The following is a 26,839-nucleotide window of genomic DNA, read 5'->3' as shown; positions in this document are numbered from 1 at the left end:
CCGGTTTTATGCATAACCTGTTATTTATGCTATTTTACTATACTTATTGATTGTAGGATTGAATGTGCACTTAAGTGTAGGAGTTGTGTGAGACCCTAGTTGCATGATCTCAGGAATCCTGTTGAGATGAATACTAGTATGCTAGGTCGAGTAGCTGCTTTATTAAGTAAGATCTCGGTAGAAGTCGAGTGATTTTTCTAGCACTCGCGCGAGGTCAGGAAATTGATTGTATCCACTTTCTTATCATGATGATGCTGGTTTGTGGACAACAATCCATGGGGATTGGTTGTCCACGGGATAAAATTTGAATAAGGATTAAGGTGTGGTACCGTGTGTCAAGCGTTTGAACGTACTAAACACATACCGAGAAATATGGTAAATCGGTAAGCCTAGTACCTGAGTGAACCTGCCCGCAGATTGCCCTCCTCACGCGACCTGAGACGAGGTCTCCCATTCCGGTTATGGTGGGTACAAGTGCGGTCACTGCACGACGGCAGTCGGGGTCAGTGAGGCATTGTACGCCAAGGCGGTGAGCCCCTTTCTGTTGCCAGGGAATCGATGGGGACGGTTGATGTGTGTGGGGACGGAGTGCCCCTACATGTCGTGTGTTTAGGTTTACCTTGCAAGGTTTAAAAACTCGATTCGAATCGTCTCCTTCTCGCAGCTAATGAGACTGCTTGATCCATGCTGCTACATTGAGTAACAAGTGGAAGTTGTGATGGGATGATACAAGATGTTGACTGCTAAAAATGTTTGCTACTATGTATGAGTAGATAGTACATCTTTAGCCTTAAGAGAGTCACACTTAATTTGAAAAGCTAAAACTTGACTTAGAAACTCAACTAGTGCTTTTGGCAACCAAACCCCACAGCCAAACAGCTGCATGTCTAGAGGTAGAGGAGTAGACTCCTCACACCGGGTAAGTCTAGCTGAGTATTAGTATACTCAGCCTTGCTTGTGGCATAATTTTATAGGTTCTCTGGAGGACATGGTTGCTGGAGTGACTTGGTCATCCATCTTGCCACCGGGTTGGACTGTCGAGTGGGACCCTACCTCGGCTGAGGAGGAGCATGAGGAGTGATGGGACAGGCTTCCCCATCTCTCTGTTTATTTACCGTTAGTTTTATTCCGCTGCACTTCGAACAATGATGACTACTTTTGAAAAACTCTGATGGTGATGTAATAATTTTAATACTCTTACATGCATGGTTTTATATTTTATTGTATTTGCTCTGTGACTCACCATCGAGTGAGATTGTGGTATTTGATCCTGTCAGTGGTCGTGTCGGACTAGATCCGAGGGATTGACGGGTTATTCCCTTTTAAGTGTGGTCCAGCCTCTAAGGCGGGGCTTAGGCACTTAAGTTGGAATAATTCGGGCAGTTCCGCCACAGTTCCTGAGTGTGTTGTTGGAGACCTCCCTGAGCAACAACCTGGTGAAGGCAAGTGTCCTCAGACCTACTATGTCCTACTATACCTTATAATTCACTGTCCCGCATTACATTACTGAAAGTTAAGGATTAACTAGTCTGTATTTACCTTACCCTTGTTTACCTTTTTGGGTTAATCATGGTCAGCTTATGCTATTGCTTTAACTTAATCAATGAACATGATGTGATCTTTTATGATACGATGATGTTATCCCGATGAGGTTCTTATGATTCTTTAGGGGGTTCAGGCTCTTTCCTGAGTGCCTCTCCGTAAGGACCTGTTTGGGGAGTGACAACCCGAGATAACAGTGCAACCATGAGGGTGGAATGGGACGCCCTTAGCTGATTAATTAGAGGAATCAGAGGAGTAGTTGGCTTCGCCATAGGGCCGTCAATGGGGTCCGGGCATAGTACTTGCTCTGCCGAGGCTGGTTGCAGAGGTTCTTTGATTTGGTTTTGTTAGTCACCCTTCCTTTGGGGAGATGTACTGTGTTTATCAAACTGGAGAAACCTAACGGGCGGCTATGACCACTGGGAAATCTTTGTAAAGGCTACGTAGTGAGACCATGCTAGGTCACCTTGGTAGTGATCAATGGGGAGGCTAGAACCCTGGGCAGAATGGGAATCACGGCTTGTGGGTAAAGTGTGCAACCTCTGCAGAGTGTTAGAAACTGGTATATCAGTCGTGCTCGCGGTTATGAGCAGCCTTGGGATCCTCTTCGATTAGAAGAACAATGGTTACTTTTATGATGATGATTAACAATGGTGATTATAATTCTGATCTCTGGTATTTCCTCTTTTGAGGAGGTACTTCTGGGTAATAAATGGGTTATTACTAAAACATGGCTCTACTTATAGTAATAAAACTTGACCAACTAAAAGCAACTGCTTAACTTTGAACTCCACATATAGCTAGTCCACTTTAGCCAAACGGGACATTTGCTGAGTACGTTGATGTGTACTCACCCTTGCCTTACAAACCACCCCACCCCAGGTTGTCCCCACTGTTCTCAGTGCTCAGGAGGTGAAGCTGGCAACATGGATGACTTCGAGGAGTTCCAGGAATACGATGAGTTCTAGTTTATCTTAGTGGCAAACCCCCAGTCAGCTGCCTGTGTAGGCTTAGCATCTACGTTTCGTATTTCCGCACTTTGATAATTATGTTAAACAATGATTATGTAATAGACTATGTGGATGTCTAGGACATCTTGATGTAATAAAGTACCTTTCTGTTATTTATTTCGAGCATTGTGTGATGATGTCCAATTATGTAATCGCTGTGTACGTGAGTTCTGATCCTGGCACGTACATGGTTCGCATTCGGTTTGCCTTCCAAAACTGGGTGTGATAGGCATCCTCCAGGGATCTGTGTCCATAGATAATCATAATCTCGTTACCAAAATGAATATAGCCAATTTCTTACCTTGAGCGAGTGCTAGCAAAATCACTCGACTTCTACCGAGATCCTTAATTAGCAAAACAGCTACTCGACCTAGCATAATAGTATTCATATCATAAAGAAATTTGAGTTCATGCATCTAGGTTTTCAAACAACTCCTACACTTAATGCACAATACAAGCCTGCAAACATAATTGCAGTAAAATAGCATATACAATGGTTATGCATAAAACTAGGGCTTGCCTTCAAGTGTTGGTGCTGCTAGGATGTCCTTGGCGGCAGGTTCGGGAGCAGGCTCCTGGCTTTCTTCTTGAGCAGCTCCTTGCTCCGGGATCAGCACGTACTCTTTGTCGGTGAGGTTGCAATCTAACGAATGCAATGCATGATAGATATATTATGATATTGTAATAAGCTTATTTGTGATGCAGGGTGTATTAACACTAGGTTACTTAGCAAAGTGTAGGGATTTATTAAGGCTCAATTACTTTCTTAAAGATTTAGTTAAGGTTCAGATGGGTCTTGCTTAAGTCACTTAATTAAGAATTTGGGTTACTCTTACTTCCCTTTCCTTTTCTATTAAGGCTTTAAGGGGTGCTACATCATTCCATGCATTTTTCAAAGTTTTTGGATTGAAAAGCACCTACAACTAACTTGCCCTTTGAAAATTGTCAAACAACAGATTTGGCATTTTTCCTACATTCTTCTTGGCACAAGAGCAATCATTCCAAGGGTTGGGACTTTATCCCTTCAAGAATGATTTTCTAGATTTTTATAAAGTTATTCCTAGATTGGTTACTAAATTAGTTACTCTATATTTTTCCAATGGGTCACGGTCTATTAATTTTTCTATGTGATACACCATTCCAGTCATCTAAGAAAATAATGAACTTACTGTTTATCACCATTTACCATCTATTTTGTTTTTCTTTAGTTAAAGTCCTTTTTAGTCTTAATTGGATAAAACGTACCAAAAACCCTAAACCAGGGTGGGTTATAGTTTTTTACATTGCTAATCCAACTAGTGGTTCTACCCTAAATTTCATAAGGTCAGTATAAGAATGTTTCTATTTTTCTCTCTAATATTTGAAATGAGTAGTTCACTAACATAAATCAAAAAATCAAGAAAGGATACTAAAAACATGGTGTTTCCAATTTTAGATGGGAGTATAATCTACCCAAAACACTACAAATTTAGCTTCATCATTTTTGGGTGTATAATTCTCAAGTTATGCAATTTCTAAGCCCCTGCATATTATAAATGAATTTAAACTTAAAAAGGAAAAGAATAAACACAAATGCACCGAGACCCCCGACAGTTTTCCTCCTTTTCTGTTTCAATTAGGTCCCCAGGTAACTATTCATGTGATTTTATCACCTTGTGCATAACCCCCTACTCTTTCTTTATTCCCAATCTAAGGACCTCCCCTTCCTTGAACAGTGACCAACGGCAAGAAAGTGATGGCGAGGCTCACCGGCGACAATAGACCTCTGAGTGAGGGCACGGTGACATCGGGGAGGTCAAGGTGGTTATGTCGAGGTGTGGCTTGTCGCCAGAGGTGACCGGAGTTGCTCGAGCCACGAGCGCAAGAGGCGGAGCTCGGCAGCGACTTCGACTCTAGCTAGTTGAAGGCGATAGTGTTCAACCAGGTCGGCCGAGGAGCCTCACGGGGTCGAGGTGAAGTGGTTTTCCAACGGAATTGAATGGTAGCATCTGGGGCTCGAACACCTAGCAGTGTTGCGTAGGGTCGTGTTCTTTTGCGTGTTGTGCTCCATCCAAGCCCTATCTTGCTAAAGTTGCTGCACAAAGTATTTTCCTTATGCTATAAGCTATCTTTTTTGTATGGGGGTCAAGAGATTTCGAGCTATGGTTAAAAAGATATGGCTTGTGCAATTTGTGTTTATCCCACTGATTGAATCCGAGATAAAATCATTGTGTTGTCTTGTCAAACAGTGGAGTCTCGATTTCAAACTTAATCTGGGCGTGACCAAGGTAATTATGCACATCTTTCATAATTGGGGTTAAGGGATTTGAGTTTTCTAGCTTTGTGAACATGTGGGGTCTTTGTTATAGGGCTGATTTTGGGTTAGTAAAATTTCTAATTTTCCTCCCTTCTCCCATAATTGTGACATGATTAGGGCTTTTGCCATAACTTTCTTGGTGACAAAACCTTAATAACTTTGGTTAAGAATTTAGTGAGCTACAACTTTGGTTAATGGTTCATCTTATGATCAGTGATTTGACAAATTTTCCAACCACTTCAAGTTAATACTCTTATGTCTCTTTTAAGGGTGGGGTTTAGGTTTCTAAGTTTGGGTTACTTCTCCTTATTAGATCATTGTGGGTTGGCTAGATTAAACACTCTAGAATGTTTAGCACTAAACTATGGCTTTGACCTTTGACTTTGGTGACCTTTGCTTTAAGTAATCCACATGTGATAATAGGTAAATGAGTGTGGGTTGGTTAGCCTCCTTGGCTAACACCTGAGGTGTTATAGCTTAATAGAATAACTCGGTGGTTAGCATAGGTGCTTTATGAAGTGCTTAGGTTAGTTAAACCGCTTTAGCGCTTGCTCTAGGTTTGTTCCTACTTGTTTGAGTGAGGTTATAAAACCCACCAAAACTCTCGACCCTTGTGCAAGTCGTTGTCGTTGTAATATTCTACCGAGTGGGGCGAGAGCCTTGCTAGACCACACCAACCGAGTTTGTGGTGTGGTCGCCACCGTGTAACAGAGGGGACGAGGCTCGCGGCGTTTCGGTTGGAAGCTCGATAGTTAAGATGACGGGAGCGTCCGAGAGGAAGCCAGAAGCGGAGCACCACTTGCGCATGGAGAAGGCCCACAGCTCTCTACCGAGTTACTCGACCGGATGCTTGGCCCTCGTGAGGGCTTCCCTTTGTGTAGGAGCACTAACGAGGATTAGTCAGAACCTTGCATGGTTCTGGATACCTCGGTAAAAATAATGGCGCGTCCATGGGAGTTTACTTTCTCTACCTTTGCTTTTAAGCTTCTGCATTTACATTGTTTACTTAACTTGCAACCTTTACTATTCTTAGTATAGAAAATAGGATTGAACTTAGGTTGCATATCTCTTTTTGCGGTAGAGGTAGTGTTGGGGGCCTTCTCCTTTCGAAGGTCCTCAAAAACATAATTAACCATTTGTTTTTAGCATAAGCTATTACAGGAAGCTTCGTCTACAGAAGATAAACCTCTTTCTTATGACGAAGGACACACAAGATGAAGATGTATTCAAAGAAGATAAGAGTAAACGCCGAAGCTATCACCAGACGGAAAAGCTTCGGCTCGCAACGAAACAAAGGAATGTTGATAGTGGCCGAAGGAGGAAAAGACTACTTAGTCCTTTATAATTTGAATTACGGTCATGTGTAAACATTAAGGACATAAATGTACTTTTGCTCGGGCTGCGTCACGTGCCTATAAATAGATAAACAATAACATCGTACTACTCACGCTGGATTGTTTTCACTCTCTCGCATCCTCGCCTTTGAACAAGACGAAGGTATCAATGTAATATTGATATTGTTGATATTCATACATGCTTTTATGGAATACAAGAATAAATCTCTACTACTCTATAAGGACTCAACGAGGGCGTCCACCACGACTTCACCGTGCCTCCGCCCCGCGACACCCAGCCCGCAAACTACGCCCGCTCCCCGCGGCAATGGCTGCTCATCCCGTCACCGTCCACATCCCGCATCGTTTCCTCCTCCTTTTCCCGTTCGCCCCCTGTCTTGGCGTCTACCCGGCGTGACCTGGACCAAATCCTAAGCCCGCCTGCCGCCACCGCCGGGAAAGTTCCCGCCGCCGACTCCCGTTGGAAACGGTAAAACCTCCCTCCTCCTGGTCCGTGTCGCCGGGGTCAGGGTCCAAGGGGCCGCGCGGTAGCACCGACGGCGTTGACCCCGCCCGATTCTCCCAATGCTGCTGTTGGGGCCACGCGACCTGCTTCCGTGTGAACCTCCCGTGCTTCTCCCACACGACGCGCTACAGGACCTATGCTGGACAACGTCAGTCCGCTTGAACTTGAGGTCCCTCCTGTTATCGATTCCTTTGGCCCCTTTCAAGTTTGCATTGAAGATGTTTGACGTAATGCCTCTGAATTCTGAGAAGGTGTTTCAAGGCGGCACACAGTCTCATCGGGCTGGCACATAGTCTCATCGGGCTCCCTTGTGTTCTCAATCGTCCGGGGCACCTGCCTCTCCGACGGCTGCAAACACCTGAAGCAATCAGAACCAAACCAAAAACTACAAAACTCTACAGGTGGAGTGGACAGTTCGAAGAGCGCTGGCTTGCCTCCTCCCGAGCTCCTCGGCGTGGCAAGCGGCCTGGCCGCGCTCGCGGGCGAGCGCGCGCTTCTGTGCCTTCTTCTCTCGCTTAAGCTTGGCATGCACCTCACGGCGCTTGTCCTTGTTCTTAATCTGCGACGGCAGTGTCGCCTCTGCCTTCTCCTTCCTGGCCTTCCGCCCGCATCTCCCCTCGCCCTCGTCGCCTAGGGGCAGCGCCGAGTCGGCAGGATGCTGATTCCGCTTCTTCTCCTTCACCATCGCAGGCGGGGGTTGCTGCAGTTGGCGCAGCGAGGGATTTAAGCGGCGGCGGTGGCGACTAGGGTTAAGGGATAGCAGCGAGAGCGCTGTGAGCGGCGGGAGCGTTGGCGGCTGTGAGGGCGCGCCATCGGTGAGAATGGACTAGCAGATATGTTTTTTTGTGTGCATTTGTGGTTTGAAAAAAATAGCTCTCAGTTTTACAGTGGTTTCGACCTATGAGAAAAATATTTTTCCGTCTTTATTTTTTCACTAGGTGTAAGGGAGAAGGTCGAGCTGGCCACCAAGTTTGTCGTCTCCTTCGCTGACGACAAGCGCGAGATCCGTGGTGACCCATCATATGTGCGGGCAACGTGCGAGGCCAGCCTCAAGTGGCTCGGCGTCGACTATATCGACCTCTACTACCAGCACTGCATCGACAAGAAGGTGCCCATCGAGGTCATGGTGAGCGTGGTGTACCTTCTTCCTTTGATTCCTTTGTTTGGTAGTTGTGGCTATCACCTGCGGGTGGTCGATGTGAACATGCAAGTAGAAGCTGGTAGTGTTAGTGAGAGGTATTCAAGTTGGAATTGGAATTGTAGGTTACAGTCCACTAGGAAGAGGGTTTTTTGTGCAGTGGAGCAAAACTAGCTGACTCAAACTCGCTGTCAGAGCAGGACTTCCGCAAGGTGAACTCAAACTATTACCTATATGTGCATAATACATGGTTCAGCTATCCTTGCTTTTAAACATCTCCTTGATCTTTGATACATTTTTTGGATTCTGCTCAAGTATTTGACATATACAAGGGTCCCATCCACGATGCTTGGAGCAAACTGCTTGATATATGCAAAATGGAACTATGCATATACGAGCAAAATGGAACTATGCATAGTTCCAGCTTTCTTTGTCTAAAATAACCATTAACTGTAGTAGATTAATGGGCTTGTTCAAGTACAGTGACGAGATAATTATTTCTCTGTCTAATCGTAGTTGCTGAATTAATAAGGAAAAAACGCAACAGATCATGATAATAATGAGGCATTGCTCCTTTAAACCTTTACCAGTAAATGGCGTGCGTGCCTGAAATATTGATCTGGCATTGATTAGGGAAGCATAATGTATTCTTATTTTCTATCTTTTCAAATTTCCAGTTACCAGATTTAATCACCCCTGCGTGTTGTATACTCATATCACAGGGACTGCCTCATGGGAAACTTGGTTGGGCCATTGATGAGGATTTTGGTTCGTTTGAGGCACTTGTGTAAAGAAGATGAATGCAAATGGCGCTGCTTTACAAGGGTCTAGATGGGTGGTATGTATATTATGCTTTGTTTATGTTTATCAAGAATAGTTGAAGGTGTGTTCTATTGACCATTAACCTCATGCTTCTCTGAAGTGGTTAGCTTTGGATAAAGAGGCAAAAAAGCTTTCAGTTAAAACTACTAAAACTACAACTAATCAGGTGAAACATGTCGTCCATATCTATTTGTTCTTCATATGATACAACATGGCTATTTCCAATTACCATTCTTGAATCTTGATCGAAGTCGTGTTAGTGACAACTTCCCTGTACCTAGGTGTCCCATAGTCAAGCTTAATAGACACATGTCATCTTTCATGTTGCAATTGTTGTTGAGTGTGTCTATATGCATTATTTCCATTTGTATGCATGCTTAAGAAAAGTATCATTAATATGACATAAGAAAGAATTTGAAAATATAAAATCATCAAAATAAATATCTAATAGGAAATTGTTTTTGGGGATCTTATGATATTGTATATAAAAGGGTATGATTTTAGACCAAGTGAGTTTACCTTCATATGTTGACCAATTTGTAAGTTATTTCCTAACCAACATGTTTTTAGGATGCCAGCCTTTCTGCAGTGATGAGAGTTGTCTCATTAGGTCACCAGGTTGCGGGTTCAAAGTAGCCTCTCTACTTTTGCGGGGGTAGGCTTGCCCCAGTTTATCCCTTCCTCAGACCCCACTGAGGCCTTGTTCGGTTGCCTTTGGATCGAATGAATTGAGGGGGATTAAATTCCCTTCTATTCAATTTTGACTAGGGAGAGATTTCATCCCTTCCAATCCCCTTCGATCTAGACACAACCGGACAAACCCTCAAGTCAAAACTTCTGGAACTAGGTCTGCCCCTTTAAGGCAATTAGCAGGGCCACTGATTTCCTTCCTCTTTTTGGATCTAACTCCTTTTTCTTTATGTATACTCTTAGAGAACTGATCTGATCCCCAATCTCCCTCTTTGTTCTGTTTCTCATTCTATGGTTTCTCTTAGGGATCAAATGCTCTGGTGGGGATGCAGCAAGGTTCAAATTCTTTAGACCCAGAGTGGTGCCTTATGCTTCCTGCCTTCTGGTTATTTGACCAGACGTAATGGATAGTTTTATTTTTTTGTTTTCAATTGTGCCACATCAACAAATTACATTTGATCGACATTATCATGTTTTTCGACTAATCGTGGTTAGTGGGGCTTATCGGTGCCATGGGGATTAGTTATGCACTACAATTGATTGCAATTAGTTCGTCTGGTTGGTGCCATGGTGACTATGTCGATTAGTTGATTTGAAAACCATTTGATCTATGTCTGAAATTTTGCATCTCTCCTTTGCCACTCTTTTGTTAGAGTAGTGTGGCCATGTCCATCTGGCTAATGCTTGTTGACCATAAAGTCGGCTCTAAACCTAACACACTAATGGGGTTACAAGTATACTCACAAGTTAGTATGTGTTTTCACAACATCGGTGTGAGTACCTTTGCTATAAGATAAATATACATTTGCAGCAAGTGGTGAAATGGTTTTTGTTTTCCTTATTAATTTTCTAAGAATGTTTCAAGAGCGTAGTATCTCACATTTGTGTTGTGTTAAACTCATGTGAAATTGTGAACTATGGAGAGATTCGCCATCCTACCGTGATGCACGTGTTCTGTCACATGCTGGTTTTAAACCTTAAGCTCTGTCACATGCGTGATCTGAAGTCCCCTACTGAAAACTAAAATAGGACTAAAATTGAGGCTCACTTTCTCTATTCCATGTGTCCTTTGTTTTTATTTTTCATTGCTTGCTAACATGTTCAAGTATCATTACTTCATAACCACGAGTTGAGGGAATAAGGTAGCATTATCTTCTAAAAATGTGGTCATGCATTACATATTATAGTTAAACTTAATTTTATGAGCTATAATTCATTTGAAACATGATTACCCTTTATTATTTTTTACACATTTGGTTTTATAAGCATGGTATCATGTATGCTATGCAGATTTGGAGAGGTTATTCCCATTCTGCTATAACGTGTGAAGTCGTCAGATGGACGACAAACCAGTTCTCTAGGTTGCTATAATGTGTGGACCTCATTTCTTTGATGTACCCTTTCACATCTTTGAGCTCCAACGATGTAAAGTAGAGATGCCCGGTGAATGCCTCTATAGATACTCTTCCTATTGCATGGCCATTTAATTCTATATAAACTTCAGGAAGACTAGATTTAGGTTTAGTTGTTTCATGTATTTAGTTCATATATTATGATTTATGTATCAGTTTAGTTCATATATTAAGTTTCATGTATTAAGTTCACATATTAATATGTAATCGTTATACACTAATATTTTATCAAATATTTTTGTTGTTCTTTATATAACTATGTTGCTAACTTATGTTCATTTGTTAATTATTCTGCTTTATTTTGTTTTGCAGGTGAACATCTTTGGTTCTATTTTCATCGTCGGGTGGCAAGAAACTAATCAAGGGGAGATTCCTTGTAATGGACTGTTTAGCTGCAGCTGAGAAGCATGCTTTCTAGGTAACTGATTAGCCATATGTAGCAGTTTTGGAGCATGATTACATATTACATCTTTACAGTAGGCTTAAGTATTATTGATACATGATCCTCTTTCTATTGTATGCATTTAATTATGAGCATAGAATTTTCTCGATTATATATTTAATTTATTCACCATGCAATGGTTCTCATTCTATTTACATTTTTGTAGGTTCGCGCCACAGTCACTAAACTTCAGAATGCCATTAGAGTTTTCAGTCTGTTATCTGTTGCATCAACGTACCACTCCCATGGTTTTGATGAGAGGAAAATAGAAACTCATGTTGAGTACTGTAAACATTTACTTGATGCTGCTAAGGTTCACCGTGATGCAGCTGAGCAAGCTGAACAGCAGAATAAGCAAAAAATGGAAGTTGCTCGTCAGATTGCTTTGGCAGATGAAGCTCGCCGAAGGGCAGAAGAACAGAGGAAATTTCAGGTCTATATCTTTCTTGAATTCTTGCATGAACTTCAATGATCTTATTTGTCAAAGTATTTTAGTCTGTTATTAATGTGTTGTATGTAACAGTTAGAAAGGAGGAGGGAAGAGGATGAACTCAAGCAAGTAAAACAACAGGAGGAACACTTCCAGCGTGTGAAGGTATTTTATATGTATCCATGTCTAAACCAGAGGAAACAATTTTAAAACACTGATGTAAACTGGTGTTCAATCTCTGCACCTTATCGTTGTTACTAACCTTGGATGTTTCGAAGCTAGGATATCCATTTGTGGTGATGCAACTATCATGGCTTTTTACAGTACCCTCTTCCCCCTTTGACCTCATGGTGGAAGTGGAGGATCTGATTGCTATTCGTGAATTTAAGAAAATCTTTATGTGATACAGGGTCCCGATGTTGCTGTGGCATTAATGCCAATATGTGAGGCTTTTGGGTCAATACCACTGCCTCCTAATCACAAGTCTGTGTGGATTTGGTTGCCGGAAGATTGATTGATGCGGCCTTCAGGATCACCGTAGACTCGCTGTGAGATTCCAAGGCTGCTCAGGTCATGTTGGGGGACCAGTGCATCATACAGGCGTTAGACTCGGTTAGCTCATCAAGCTCTGCCCCTGATTCGACCCTCTCCAGAGAGCTTCCTTCTGTGAGCAGGAACTGTGTGATTGGGAGCCTGCAGGTGGCGCAGGCGCAGAAGGGGGGACATGTGGAGGGTCTGGTGAATTGTTGTCATAGCAAGAAGAAGAAGAATAGGACTGGCAGTGGTTTGTGGGATTCTGCAACCAAATCCTGGCCTTCTGGCATGGGGTGATGATGAGAACAGTGAGGCCAACATGAGTGAGCTCATCGGCGGGATCGGCCGGGAGTTGGCCATCTCGTGCCTACTCCGTCTTCCCCGATCATACTATTACGATGTGGCATGTGTTGACCGGTCTTTCTACTCCCTTGTGAGGTCTGGTAACCTATACAGGCTGAGGCGGGCGGTGGGGATTGCCGAGCAGATGATCTATTGCTCGTGCAACGTTCTCGAGTGGGAAGGTTTCGACCCGTGCCGCCAGCGGTGGTTCGGCATCCCTTCCATGCCTCCCATAGAGTGCTTCATGCTCGCTGACAAGGAATCCCTGGCCGTGGGCACCAGTATCCTCGTCTTCGGGAAGAGGGTGGAATCCCATGTTGTGCTGAGGTATAGCCTTCTAACTAACTCCTGGACCACAGGAGAGATGATGAACACGTCGTGGTGCTTGTTTGGCTCGGCAAGCTTCGGTGAGAAGGCTATTGTGGCTGGTGGTATCGGCCAGAGTGGTCCGTTGAGCTCCGCCGAGCTTTATGATTCTGAGATGCAGACATGGACTACCCTACCGAGCATGAGCAGGGCACGACAGATGTGCTCTGGTTTCTTCATGGACGGCAAGTTCTACGTCATTGGTGGGAAAGCTGAGAGGCACAACGAGGTCCTTAGCTGTGCTGAGGAGTTTGATTTGGAGAATGGCTCCTGGCACTTGATCCCGGACATGGCGCAGGGCCTTAATGGGGGAAGCGGTGTATGTTGGATCAGAAATGTGATTTATTAGAGTTAAGAAAATTGATGTGTATGATATAGACTTTGGAGCTGGGACTAATGCTCGTTTACATCTTATTATTGTTGTTGTATGTTTGTGTGCTTAATTTGTTGTTTCTATAGATTAATGTGAGGTATAACCTTGTTTTCGGCTCTTTTGATGTTGTAGGTGTTGAGTGCAAGAAATCACATGCAAGCTGGATTGTGTTAGACAAGTAATGGTCAACTACTAAATCAGTAGTTTCTTTAATACATCATGCATTATCTAATTGTTATTTTTTCTTATTAAATTGTATGTTGCTGCTGCTCAAGGATTTGAAGCATGAGAAGCGTTGTGGGGGGAGAAGCTTCAGTGCAACATTGTTGTTCTATAGGGATCAACATCCTCAGGATCACTTGAAAAACTTTCACGAAAAACTCGTAATGCAAGCATATGTTTTATTGGAAAAGTTTTTCAAGCTGAATGTCTGAAAGCCTCCTCACTACTTTAGTTATTGCTTTAGTTATGCTGAATTGGAATTTGCAACTAGGGGTTTCTCACAAGTAAATTTCTTAGCTAAAGGTGGATTTTGGTCTGTTCATCGAAATGTCCTTTCTAATGATGGTGGTGTTTGTTAGATACAAAATCATCAATCAAAGATTGTAATTATATTGCATCACTGTTTTGTATAATTTTTAAACTGCCGTAGCAACGCACGAGCACCCTACTAGTGAATTATTAAGAGGCCTTCAATATGTTTATTTCTTTGCATTCGTATTCAATTACTAAGATGACGAAGGTACGCCCTTCTAGGCCTTCGTCTGATGAGCATTATACCCATGGAGGAATAATGCTTCGGAGGACGAAGGTCTCTTACAATTAACAATTGTGTTGTCTTGTTCTTGACTTACAGTATTTGAGAACAAATGCCCAACAGGTAGCAACACTTAGACAAAACCTAGATTGCACATTATTGTTTAGTTATTTGCATATGTTTTATTTAGGAGATTTTTTGTGGCCTAGATTAGCGAGAGAAAAATAAGTTCTAATTCAGCTCCCCTCTTAGGCGTACATAGTCCTTTCAATGGGGAGTACTATGAGTTTGATACATTTGGCTTTATGACTTTATGTGCTTTGATACTTGCTATGTGCTTCGATACCCACCTTTATGTTCTATAATATATGTGCCCTGAGACTTATCTTCTTTATGATCCTTTAATGCTCAATACATTTGGTTTTATGTCTTTTGATATGTATGATATGCTTTGATATAGGTTGATGTTGACATATTTGGCCTTATGATGTGATATAGTTTGATGTGCTCTATATACTTTTTGTCTTACTGATTTGATATTTCGGTATGTATGCAGTTCAAATTGTTATGCAATATTTTTATTTATACATTAGACACTCACTCAAGTAAAGTTTAGTCTGTGATTATAATTTAATTATTACAGGAAATTTTAAAAACTGGGTTCAACCCCTTTTAGACATAGCGACCTTTTAAAAAGGCTTGGAGAACAGCTTCGTCAAATTCAAGAATACCAAAAGCATCTTGAAGCCTCTAGCCACAAAGCACATAGCGAAGAAGGTGCTGATCATGAGGGAGCTCACTGCCATGCACATCAACAGGTCAAAAAGAACTCAGCAATGAAGACGAAGACGGTGTTATTCATCCTTTTGCTGTTCGTCATGATAATTCTAGTGAGAAAGAGGATACTCGTTTTCTTTGTCGGATGATCCCTAATGCTTCTATTTGGTGGGGAACAACTCCAATGTTGTGCGCATACAGCTAGAGAAAAGATGCATTAGAACATGAGAGAAAAAAACAAGGAAGTTGTTCAAAAGTTCTCACCCAAAAACTATATCCAATATGTCCATAAGCAAGCTTCAGGCTAACATGTCCGACGAGGTCTTGTTTGGATACTCTCGTAGTCATCTCTACTAAGGTGTATTGAACTATATATTTTTGGAACAGAGAAAGTACTACGTACAAGAGACGCGTCAGCACGATAGCTCCACCAATTTCTAGCAAGTACTAATGCCTATAGGATAGCACATTTACTGCCCTGGCTCTGCGCCATCCTCCGGAACTCATCATTTTCCATTTGAGCTTTCTTGAGGCTCTCCTTGAGCTTCTGGATCTCCGCTTCTGATTTCAGCCTAGCTTCGTACGCCACCTTCTCAGCTTCCAGCCTTGCGTTCTGTTCTTCCATGAGCTGCTGTTGCAACTTCTCCACAGTGCAGTTTAACTTTTCCTCGACCTATAATATATGAATATGCCCAACTCAATGTAACTTTTAGATAAGTCAACTTGTAACAACAAAACATAACCAACATCCATTTGTCATGGTTTCCCATAAACAAACGGAGAGCCAATCGCCATCGATAATTTGACATGCTAAATAGTACTGGTTTTTAATAGGGTGTTTGGTTTGAGGAATGAGCTACATCGTAGGGGATGTTTGGTTTGAGTAATCACTCCATCCAAAATGAGGTGGTGCATCATGGATCCATTTCTCAAATTTGGTGGGATAATCACATTCCTCGTATTAGTACTAACTAACTATGAGGATTAGGGTGGTGATGGATCAACTCATTCCATTTCACAAATCAAACAAAAAAAAGTAAGGAGTAAGAAGATGATGAACTAGCTCATTTTTTAAACCAAACACCCCGTTAGTGTCACAAAATTCTATATATTCTTATTATGAAAAGGGGCTTATAGATTAAGCGATAGTTTCCACTTTCCAGTCTTTCAGCAAAACAAGTTTCATGATAGTTCAATAAAATATTGTGCTGAAGAATGTTTGACAGCCAACCCTTGCCCAAACAGATCCTGTGGTCCTAGAAATTTACACATGTTCCGATATCTTAGATGTCACAGATGCATTTGAGTATTTAACATAATCCTAGTAAAATAGCATCCCCATATCATGATTGAATACAACGAAAAAGGTGTTGCTTTGCAACACATTCATTCTATATAGATCCTAAAATTCCTAATGTGTCCTTGAACAGGATAAGTTCTTACCATGTTGGTTATGTGCGCAAGCTGTTCATCCCTAGTTCTATGAATCTCCTTTTTCAATTCAGATATCTGCTCATCTGAATATCCCGAGGTATGCACCTCTTTTTCTCTATCATGCACCTCCTACACAAGGATTGGACAAATAAGAACTAAAATTCAAAACTTGAATGTCAACAAATTTATCGTTTACCTTGATGCTAGTGAACATTTGATCTGAAAATGGTTTTCCTCCATTTTTTGCACAAACTGAATCCACTACATCGAGCAATTTGTCAAGTTGCTGCGCTTGGAGCCTTCGGTCTTCAGTCACGTTATCGAAGACAACCACTCTGTTTTGGCATAGCTCAACAACATTCTATATTCAAAATAACCATATATATTAACTTGATTAAAGGCCATATGACTAAGTGATGTAAGGGAGGCAGAAGTCAATGTATTATGGCAGTAAAATAACCTGCAAATACTCTGGCGCATTATTTAACATTTTCTTCAACTTAGATTCACCAACTAAATCTCCATAAGTGAAGACTAAAATCATGTGGTCGACAATCCTTTCACCAAAGAAGACTTTAATGGTCTCAACTGTACTTGCGTCCTCTCGAGAAAACCGAGATGTGGCAGAAAAAACCATCAGAACTGCATGTATCCCATCTTTAGCCATGTTCATGCATTTAACAATCTCTTTACCAGCCTCGTCCGATGTAATGCTCATATCAAATAACCCTATAGGAAGTCGAAGTTAGTAATTAGCCAAAATAACAAGCTTCAACAACATCGTGAGAAAGGAACCGGTGGCTGTGCTGTGAAATCAGGGACTATCAACAGGAGCGTTTTTCTAAGCATTCTAGTCTTTTAAATCTACTCATAAAATTATAACACCAAAAAGACCCACGGATTGAACAGATAGAAGTAACATTAAAAATTGAAGTCTTACCTGGTGTATCAATAACATTGATGGTGCGGCCGTCCTTCAGGGTAGTGCTTCCCAACTGACAAGTATTAGTAACACTGGCATGTGAATATTCTGATACAAATGCTTCCCGTCCAAGGATGCTATTTCCAGTTGCACTCTTGCCATAGCCAAGTTTCCCAACCAGAACAAGAGTGATATCGGCACTGGGCAACACCCAGTCATCATCATACTGGCTTCCACCCATTACAAGTTATGAGGACAATGATTTATGAGAACTGTTTAGGTAATCAAGACATTAGGACTTCACCAAGGTAACAATTATATTATATGACCGACCACATTCAGGATATGTAACAAAACTGGCAAATGAACTGATGAAAGAAAAGCCCCTACGGGTCATATCTAGTTATCAAGTAGTCAAGGTTTAAACTGCATAGATGTTTTTCAATAAAACTTTCTGAAATTAATAGCCAATGGCCAAATTCATTGTTTTAAGTTTAAATTAGAGAAAGGTTGGATTATATTGCGAAAGGCCTCTAGCTTGAGTTGATTAGGTGGTCTGAGTAGCACTCCTCAGGCCGATTTCGAATCCCAGTGGGAGCGAATTTCAGGCTGGAGTTAAAAAGGTCACTCGTTGGTTCCTCTGGTTGTGTACACACGAGATGAACTGGCCTATAGGGGATCCTTGTATGTATGTTTGGAGGGCTCAGCACGAGTAAAGATTTGGTCTATAGGGGGGCGGACCCTTATGCTGCACGGAGGCCCAACTTTCGTGACCTTTCTCGATCGGGGCTCCGAATGAGCTTCTTATTAATATAATACCGTGGGACGATCTTTCCTCTATCGACCGAGTTTTTTAGGTCGAATTATATTATCTTTCTGAATGGAAAGGTTCAATTGAATTGCTATGAAAAAAATCATGTTACCTCACGAAAAACACTTAGCTCAAAAGTCATGTACTCCTGTGCAACAGAAAATAAAAAATAAGACACAAAATCCAAGATTAATCTCTTTACCTCTATTTAAGATTGTTAACTGGTAATATTTAAATAAAAACCATAGCATGTCAGAAAGCAGATCTAACTGATGACTACTTACAAGTTAAAAGTGCAAGAAAAAGTGGAATGGTCATACTGCCTATGAATACCAACAATTCAAATCTACATATTTTAATCATGTATGGTCACTAAAGAATATTATATGCAACGGCACAGGATATCGCCAAAGTATCTATCAGAAGGTTAGAACAAGTTACCCTAAAATGCAACTTCGTATAATATATCAATAAGAAAAGGAAAAACATCAGTATGGCACACCTATCCCAATCAGAAACTGAAACCATCCCAATCTGAACCAAAACATACAGCCTTTACCAGATTAGACCTATCGACTGATATTGACTGTGAACCACCGACCATCAGACCATGTTTAGTAAGGAGTTAGATCAGATGTTTCAAAACAAAGAAGATGCTTGTAGGGAAGAAGAAAAAACTGTTCCAGCAAAAAGAGCAATTAAATGTTTTTTTGAGGGAGAAAGGCTGTAGGGTAAACCCCTACAGCGCGCTTTTATTTTATCTTAAAAAAATACAGAGGGAAACATAGATAGAAAAAGAAATGAAAAAGATAGAGAAGAAAGAAAGAAAAGGTATCGAGAGTTTAGCCATGAAATCAAGAGCAATTAAATGTGAAACTATACAAGATAGAATTGTAACTCCTGGACTAATTTCATGTTGTTCTCTCCCTCCATTTTCAGAGAGCTGCTTATATCAGCAAGAAAATCCTTTGCGGATATAGCATTGCAAAGAATCGATTATGTACTACCAGTGCACAAGCAAAGCTGATCAGCATAGTGGAGTGCATCATCAACTCAATTTTGACTACCTTTACCCTAAACGCATCTATGATGCCTAAACAAATTCCCAGAATCAATAATCCAGATGCCTATATATTGTGCAAAACCCAATCTACTACAGTACTGCCACAGCAAAGCAGGGCACCAAATGCACATGGAAATAGTGAAAAGGGCAGTAAGAAAGATTCTTGAATTGGATTGTAGGTAAGCCCTTCCGTTCTAGGAGTCATTGTGTTAAGACTATCTCCAACCATATCATCTATACCTGAGACATTTAATTTTTGCCATCTTTACGGATGGCACTAAATTACCAATCACTGACAGCTGAGTCACCGACATGGTATTTTTGGGTGTCATCTGCCCCGTAAAGATGGCAAAAAATTAGATTGTCCTCTATATCCCTCCTTTACATAATCCTTCATAAGATTTCCTTCTTTATATCCCATTCCTCTCCAACAGCGTCATCTATATCCCGTCCTTTATACATAAATGTTGTTATTAGAGACATATTTTGCTCAAGATTTTTGCACATACGTTGTTATGACTGGCAATGTGTACAGTCGGAGGTCTAAAAGGCCGACTGGCCAGCCCATTGTAAGGGACGGCGCAGATAAAATATAGAGTTATTAGCAATTTCTGTTGCAAACAGATTAGATAAGTCCTAGAAGTAAGGAGTTGTTAGAGGGAGTTTGTTAGGATATGGAGTTTGTTACAGATTAGATAAGTCCTAGAAATAAGGAGTTGTTAGGGAGAGTTTGTTTCAATCAGGGACTATATAAGTCCTATCTCTGTAACCAGGATGGTCAGCGAGAAATTAATCTAAAGAAGAGATTATTTCCTTGCCTCTCATTGTGCCCAACCGTGCGACAGCACGGCGTCCTCTCGCCCCCGTTCTTCCAGCCTGCGCTCTACCCCTACCACTCATACAACCTAAGGAGTAGAGATCATACCAACCTGGTATCGGAGATGCCAGGGTCCAACACCGGCGATAGTTTGGCCTCCGCCACGGTGTCGCCATCGTTGGAGTCGATCACCACGATGCTCGCTGACATGCAGCGCCAGCTGGGGGAGTTCAACTCCCATATGTCCTCCATCTCATCTCGCGTCACGGCCATGGAAAAAAATCCAGGAACCTCAGCTGATACACCTCCATCTGGCTGCCCCTACGGCATGCCAGGGTACGGCGGCCTGCCGCCAACCACACTAGTCCCTGAGGGATCCTTACCCCCGCAGCCCATCCACACCTCCGCCGCCGCATACACAACCACCACCACACCCCTGCCAATCCACCTACTGCCCTTGCCGCACTCGCCATCACCTCTGCCACAAATGCCAAACATTCCACAGCACATGCCTAGCAACCCATTCCCACCATCCATGGTCGGCGTTCCCCGTTTCCACCGACTAGAATTTGCCACGTTTGATGGCGAGGACCCCATCCAGTGGTTAAACCGGTGTGACCAGTTCTTCGACGGCCAACGCACGATATAAGAGAAGGTCTGGCTGGCCTCATATCACATGACAGGGGTCGCCCGAACCTGGTATGGACAGCTCCAGCGTGATGCACCACCATTATCATGGTCTCATTTCAAACAGCTGTGCCAGCAAAGGTTTGGACCGCCACTTCGCAGCAATCCATTGGGTGAACTGGCACGATTACCCTTTCGCACGACAGTGGATGATTATCAGGAAAGATTTTGGGATCTGCTAGCCCAAACAGCACCTCTCTCCCAGGAGCAGCAGGTGCAACTATTCACTGCAGGACTACCGGATCGAATCAAGATCGATGTGGAGCTTATGGCGCCACGAGACCTTAATCAAGCGCTGAGCTTAGCGCGAGCATATGAAAGGAGATCCCAGGCCCTGGACATCCATCCAACAGCAACACCTAGCAAGGCTCTGCGACAGCCCCAGCGCCCATCAGTACCTGTCCCGGCACTACAGCCACAAATTCCAACAGCAGTTAGTACAGCGCCGCAATGACCATTCAAGAAGCTGACACCGGCTGAGATGGTCGAGCGTCGACGTCAGGGGCTCTGTTACAATTGTGGCGAGTAGTATGTCAAAGGACACCGATGCCCTTAACTGTTCTATCTAGAGGTCACTGATTTTGAGGGGGAAGCCATGGAGACCGATCTTGAGGAACCAGAACCAGTGATATCACTGCATGCTTTGACTGGTATTCAATCTGAGGGCACAATGCAGCTGGAGGTATCTATCAGAGGACATGCTCTCACAGCACTACTGGACACGGGTTCTACTCACAACTTTATCAACTTAGGCACTGCAAGCACTCTTAAACTGGAGTACAATCCCAGCCAAGGTCTCCATGCTACGGTGGCAAACGGTGACAAGGTCTCCTGCTGCAGGTTCCCAAACAGCATTAGCATGACTATCGGCCTCGAGGACTTCCTAATGGAAGCATATGCCATTCCACTGGACTCCTTCGATATTATCCTCGGAGTCCAGTTTCTGCGCACCCTGGGGCCAACCCTTTGGGATCTGGAAGACTTGTGTCTTGCCTTCTGGAGACGAGGCAAGCGGATTCTATGGAAAGGCATGGGCTCCTCACGAGATGACATTCACATGCACCCGACAGTTCGAACAGTCAATGCAGCAAGTGAAGATTCAAAACCTATGATGGACCGCTTGCTACAACAGTTCCAGGAAGTGTTTACAACACCTAGTGGCCTTCCCCCAGCTAGAAGGTGTGATCACAGGATCCATCTTCTGCCAGGAACAGTACCAGTAGCAGTTCGGCCATATAGGTACCCACAGCTTCAAAAGGATGAGCTTGAGGCACAGTGCATGACCATGTTAGAGCAAGGCATTATCAGATATAGCACCTCAGCTTTTTCAGCACTTGTCCTTCTAATGAAGAAACCAGATAATTCATGGCGTTTCTGCATTGACTACAAGGCACTCAATGAGAAAACAGTCAAGGATAAATTCCCTATACCAGTGGTCGATGAACTACTCGATGAGCTTCGAGGGGCAAAAATTTTCACTAAGTTGGACCTCCGTTCTGGTTATCATCAGGTTCGGGTTCACCCAGATGATGTCCACAAAACTGCCTTCCGGACGCACCATGGGCACTTTGAGTTTTTGGTTATGCCATTTGGCCTCTCAAATGCCCCAGCAACATTTTAGGCTTTAATGAATGAAGTACTGGGAGGGTTTCTCCGTCGTTTTGTCCTCGTATTCTTTGATGACATTCTCATATACAGTGCAACATGGACAGAACACCTAATACATGTCAAGGCAGTCCTAGAAACGCTACACACCAACAAGCTCTTTGTCAAAGAGTCCAAGTGTAACTTCGGGGCTACATCTGTTGCTTATTTGGGACACATAATATCAGCCAAAGGGGTGGCCATGGACAGTAGCAAGATTGAGGCAGTAACATCATGGCCAATCCCAAAATCACCACGAGGTCTGCGAGGATTTTTGGGACTAGCAGGCTATTACCGGAAATTCATCAAGGATTTTGGAGTAATCGCTGCTCCATTAACAAAGCTCCTCAAGAAAGAAGGCTTCAAGTGGTCAACCGACGCAGACTCAGCATTCCAAACACTCAAACAGGCACTCTCCTCAGCGCCAGTACTGCAGCTCCCAGATTTCGAGTGTCCATTCATAGTGGACTGCGACGCGTCAGGGTCGGGATTTGGTGCTGTCCTACACCAAGACCAGGGACCTATAGCCTTCTTCAGCCGGCCCTTTGCAGCACGCCATATAAAGCTAGCAACCTATGAAAGAGAGCTCATTGGATTGGTACAAGCAGTACGCCATTGGCGTCCGTACTTATGGGGTAGATAGTTTGTGGTGTGTACTGACCATTTTAGCCTCAAATATATGTTGGACCAACGATTGTCAACAGTACCACAACATCAATGGATTAGTAAACTGTTTGGATTTGACTTCAAGGTAGAATATAGAGCAGGAAGACTTAACACAGTGGCGGATGCATTATCGCGCCGTGATACAACCAATGAATCAGTTTATGCTCTGACAGCACCCACTTTCCAACTGTACAAAGATCTAGAAGAAGAATGTGCACACAGTGAGGAAGGGCAGCAGCTCAGTGCACAGATCAAAGAAGGAAGCTTAGGGGATCCATGGCATACACAGGAGGGACTAGTAATGCATGGCAACCGGGTGTTTGTACCAGGCTCCTCCACACTCATTCCAGCAATACTAGAGGCCGCACATTCTGCAGGACACGGTGGAGTACAAAAGACACTACATAAGCTCAGATCAGACTTCTTCATGCACAAAGACAGGGCACTAGTAAAGGATTGGGTGCGCTCCTGTGTCATCTGCCAAAAGAATAAAACCGAGGCTCTTCAACCAGCAGGCCTGCTTCAGCCTTTAGAAGTACCACGACAAGTATGGGCAGATATTGCAATGGACTTCATTGAGGGTCTGCCAAAGGTCCATGAAAAATCGGTAATATTGACAGTGGTTGATCGGTTTTCTAAATATGCACACTTCATTGCCATGAATCACCCATACACCGCAGCCACAGTAGCTCGAGCCTTCTTTGAGGGCATAGTAAGACTACACGGCTTCCCAAGTTCCATAGTCAGTGATCGGGATCCGGTGTTTACAGGAAACGTTTGGAAAGATCTCTTCAAACTTGCAGGGGTGAAATTGAAGATGAGTACAGCATTTCATCCCCAAACAGATGGTCAGTCTGAAGTAGTCAACAAAACCATTGCCATGTATTTGAGATGCATCACGGGGGATCGACCTAGGGCTTGGGTGGACTGGCTAGCCTGGGCTGAGTATTGCTACAATACATCATACCACTCAGCACTGAAAACAACTCCATTTCGTGTAGTTTATGGAAGAGATCCTCCACCACTTGTTCCATATCAACCTAGGACTACTGAAACTCAAATTGTGGACCAGATGCTCCAGGAACGTGGCCTGTTCCTTGGGGAGGTCAGAGACAGGCTACTACAAGCTCAAGAACAAGCACGCAGGTTTAATGATGGGCGACACCGTGAGCTCGAGTTCAGCATTGATGATTGGGTTTGGCTCCGTCTCCTACATCGAAATGCCCAGTCACTAGTCGACCACCCTAAAGGGAAGCTGGGACCACGTATGCAGGACCATTCCGTGTGATTGAAAGGGTGGCCACTGTGGCGTACAGATTGGAGCTGCCAAAAGGGACACGCATTCACGTCGTCTTCCATGTGGGACTCAAGCCATTTCGGGGCAGTCCCCCCTTACTGCCACCAGCCATGCCACCGATGGAAAACGGTCGACTGCTGCCATCTCCAGAGAAGATTATCAGAGCCCGATTGAAGAGAGGACAATGGCACGTGCTAATGCAGTGGAGTGAAGCAAAGCCAGAAGATGCAACATGGGAGCCCCTGCAGCAGTTCACAGCTTCATACCCTCAATTTCAGCTCGAGGACAAGCTGTTCGTCGAGGGAGGGAGAGATGTTATGACCGGCAATGTGTACAGCCGGAGGTCTAAAAGGCCGACTGGCCAGCCCATTGTAAGGGACGGCGCAGATAAAACATAGAGAGTTATTAGCAATTTCTGTTGCAAACAGATTAGGTATGTCCTAGAAGTAAGGAGTTGTTAGAGGGAGTTTGTTAGGATATGGAGTTTGTTACAGATTAGATAAGTCCTAGAAATAAGGAGTTGTTAGGGGGAGTTTGTTTCAATCAAGGACTATATAAGTCCTATCTCTGTAACCAGGATGGTCAGCGAGAAATTAATCTAAAGAAGAGATTATTTACTTGCCTCTCATTGTGCCCAGCCGTGCGACAGCACGGCGTCCTCTCGCCCCCGTTCTTCCAGCCTGCGCTCTACCCCCACCACTCATGCAACCTAAGGAGTAGAGATCATACCATACGTATTTATCATATCTTTAAATATCTTATACATATTTTAGTTTTGCTTAATCCGTTTTCTAAAATATAAAAATAGATAGAGGAAAGGTGAGACCTTATATAGAGAGGATGGAGAAGCGTCCTCTATATTTAGAAAACGTTGCAAAGAATACCGTTAGAGCATATAGAGGACGAAATCTTCTCTAAATATAGAGGGGTAGATGACCCTTTAGGCTGCCTCCAATAAGAGCCTATGAAGGCTCCTCTCCTCCAAATTTAGGTAATTCTCTCCTCTATCCCCTCCAGCAGGGTTCCCTAAATATAGAGGATGTTCCTCTTTCCTCTGCATATATGGATTCTTTCTACTCTCCTCTATCATATTAAACAAAACTAAGATATGTATAAAACATTTGAGAATAATAACAAATATGTACGCATAAAAATTTAAAATAAAATATGTCTTTAATATGGGTATTTATATATAAAATTGATAACGGTGTTGAAAAGGAACGAGATATAAGAAAAGAATCTTTTATAGAGAACCTACATGGATATAAAAGATGAATATAAAGGACGTTGTTACCAATAGGATGGTACCAGGAGTCAATGTGCAAATGTGAAGCTACAAGATAGGATGGATTCAGAACTCCAAGATTAATTTCACCTATCTTCTCACGTTCTCAGATGGCTGCTAATCAGCTAGAAAAGGTTAAACAAAAAAAATGGCATGTATGTCCCACAGACGACAAAAGCATCGACCAGAGTAGAGCGCATATAAACGAGTTATATTCAACAATCAACATGCTGATATATTGCCCAAAAACTCAATCGACAGCCGATATATTGCCCCAAAACTCGATCAACAACATCGCCACAACACCAGAGCTGACCTCGATTGCTGGTGGAAATAACGAGGAGGGGCATACTTCACAACAAAGAAAAGAACACCCGATACACATCCGAACTTGATCTAACATCTCGCCATCAAATAAGTGACTGGAGAATAAATCCACAGTAGCCCGAACAAAAAAAACCCCAAAATTGGCGCACTACTCGTCATTAGATCAATAACAATAGAATCCACCATACGCACCGGCGGAATTTCTATCGAAAGCTCCAAAAATTCATGATGGGCTACGCAGATTAGACAGAGGAGGAAGAAAAGGATAGAGGATTAATTACTTGCTCGAGAAGAACCGGCGGCGCTTGGCCGCTTGCGCGGCGGGCGGGAGCAGCTGCGGCCTGCGGGTTGAGGACTTGAGGTCAGGGTGCTGTCGATTTATCTCCCGGTGCAAAAAAGGTCGCCCACCGCGGCACGCCGTGTGCCTATCTCCTCCTCCTGTGACGTTTTATAACGGCCCAATTGTGAGGGCGCCGTATCGTAGCGGCCGTGCGGCCGTGCCGACTTCGGAGTTCTTGCCTGCCGCCGCGCGCGTTGCGTGGCCTCCCCGGAGTGCCCCTAGGCCGTCGGATCTGCGTCCGCGCTCCTGCCGACTGCGGGGACACGAGCCGCCTGGCCGGAACAAAAACGGAAGTGTTGGCCACGTCACCCGTACGATGGTTCTTGTTTTTCGGGGACTAGCAGATTGGCTCACGGATGTTTTCCTGGTGTAGTGGTGTTCGAGGACGAGGACGTCCTCTATTCGCTCCAGCAACATACTCTAAACGGTTCTCTAAATTTAGAGAACGCTGCTGGATACTCTATATGTAGAGTTTCTCTAAACGGTTCTCTATCTATTTGAATACTTTAAACAATCGGTTTAATAAAACTAAAATATGTACAATACATTTGAGAGTATGACAAATACGTATGTACAAAAATTTAAAAATTAAAAATGTCTTTAATATATGTATTTATATATAGAGGACGTGATTTAGAGGACGTTGTTGGAGAGAAAGTAGATATAGGAGATGGAATCTTTTAGAGAAAACTGTAAAGGACGGATATAGAGGACGTTGTTGGAGACAGTCTTAGAGATTTGCTGTAGGAAATTCT

The 26,839-nt window shown here is 43.1% G+C and overlaps 1 protein-coding gene, 1 long non-coding RNA gene and 1 pseudogene across 9 annotated transcripts; 2 read left to right on the top strand and 1 right to left on the bottom strand.

Moving 5' to 3' along the window:
- Positions 1 to 12,149: 12,149 nt before the first annotated feature.
- On the top strand, positions 12,150 to 13,248 carry LOC103655470 (F-box/kelch-repeat protein At1g26930-like; annotated as a pseudogene).
- Positions 13,249 to 14,993: 1,745 nt separating this feature from the next.
- Positions 14,994 to 26,428, bottom strand: LOC100193122 (uncharacterized). Of its 8 annotated transcripts, none has more exons than XM_035966647.1 (8): positions 26,026 to 26,428; positions 24,755 to 24,841; positions 18,071 to 18,106; positions 17,166 to 17,419; positions 16,686 to 16,954; positions 16,422 to 16,586; positions 16,235 to 16,354; positions 14,994 to 15,464 (listed from the first exon to the last, which is right to left on the bottom strand). In XM_035966647.1, exons 4-8 carry the CDS (start codon positions 17,386 to 17,388, stop codon positions 15,246 to 15,248), a joined length of 996 nt encoding a protein of 331 aa, XP_035822540.1. In that variant the 5' UTR covers positions 17,389 to 17,419; positions 18,071 to 18,106; positions 24,755 to 24,841; positions 26,026 to 26,428; the 3' UTR covers positions 14,994 to 15,245. The 8 variants fall into 8 exon arrangements, with proteins under 8 accessions (XP_035822540.1, XP_035822544.1, XP_008676524.1 ...); XM_035966651.1 differs by having other exon boundaries at positions 17,166 to 17,220; XM_008678302.3 differs by lacking the exon at positions 24,755 to 24,841.
- LOC109946035 (uncharacterized) lies at positions 19,486 to 24,520 on the top strand. The gene is made up of 2 exons (XR_002269143.2): positions 19,486 to 19,562; positions 24,476 to 24,520. It is a non-coding gene; the product is annotated as an uncharacterized lncRNA (long non-coding RNA).
- Positions 26,429 to 26,839: the final 411 nt, after the last annotated feature.

Source organism: Zea mays, chromosome 4 (genome assembly GCF_902167145.1).
Source record: "Zea mays cultivar B73 chromosome 4, Zm-B73-REFERENCE-NAM-5.0, whole genome shotgun sequence".
Lineage (NCBI taxonomy): Eukaryota > Viridiplantae > Streptophyta > Magnoliopsida > Poales > Poaceae > Zea > Zea mays.
Note: the sequence above shows the minus strand (reverse complement) of the source record. Positions and strands in the feature narration are given on the sequence as shown.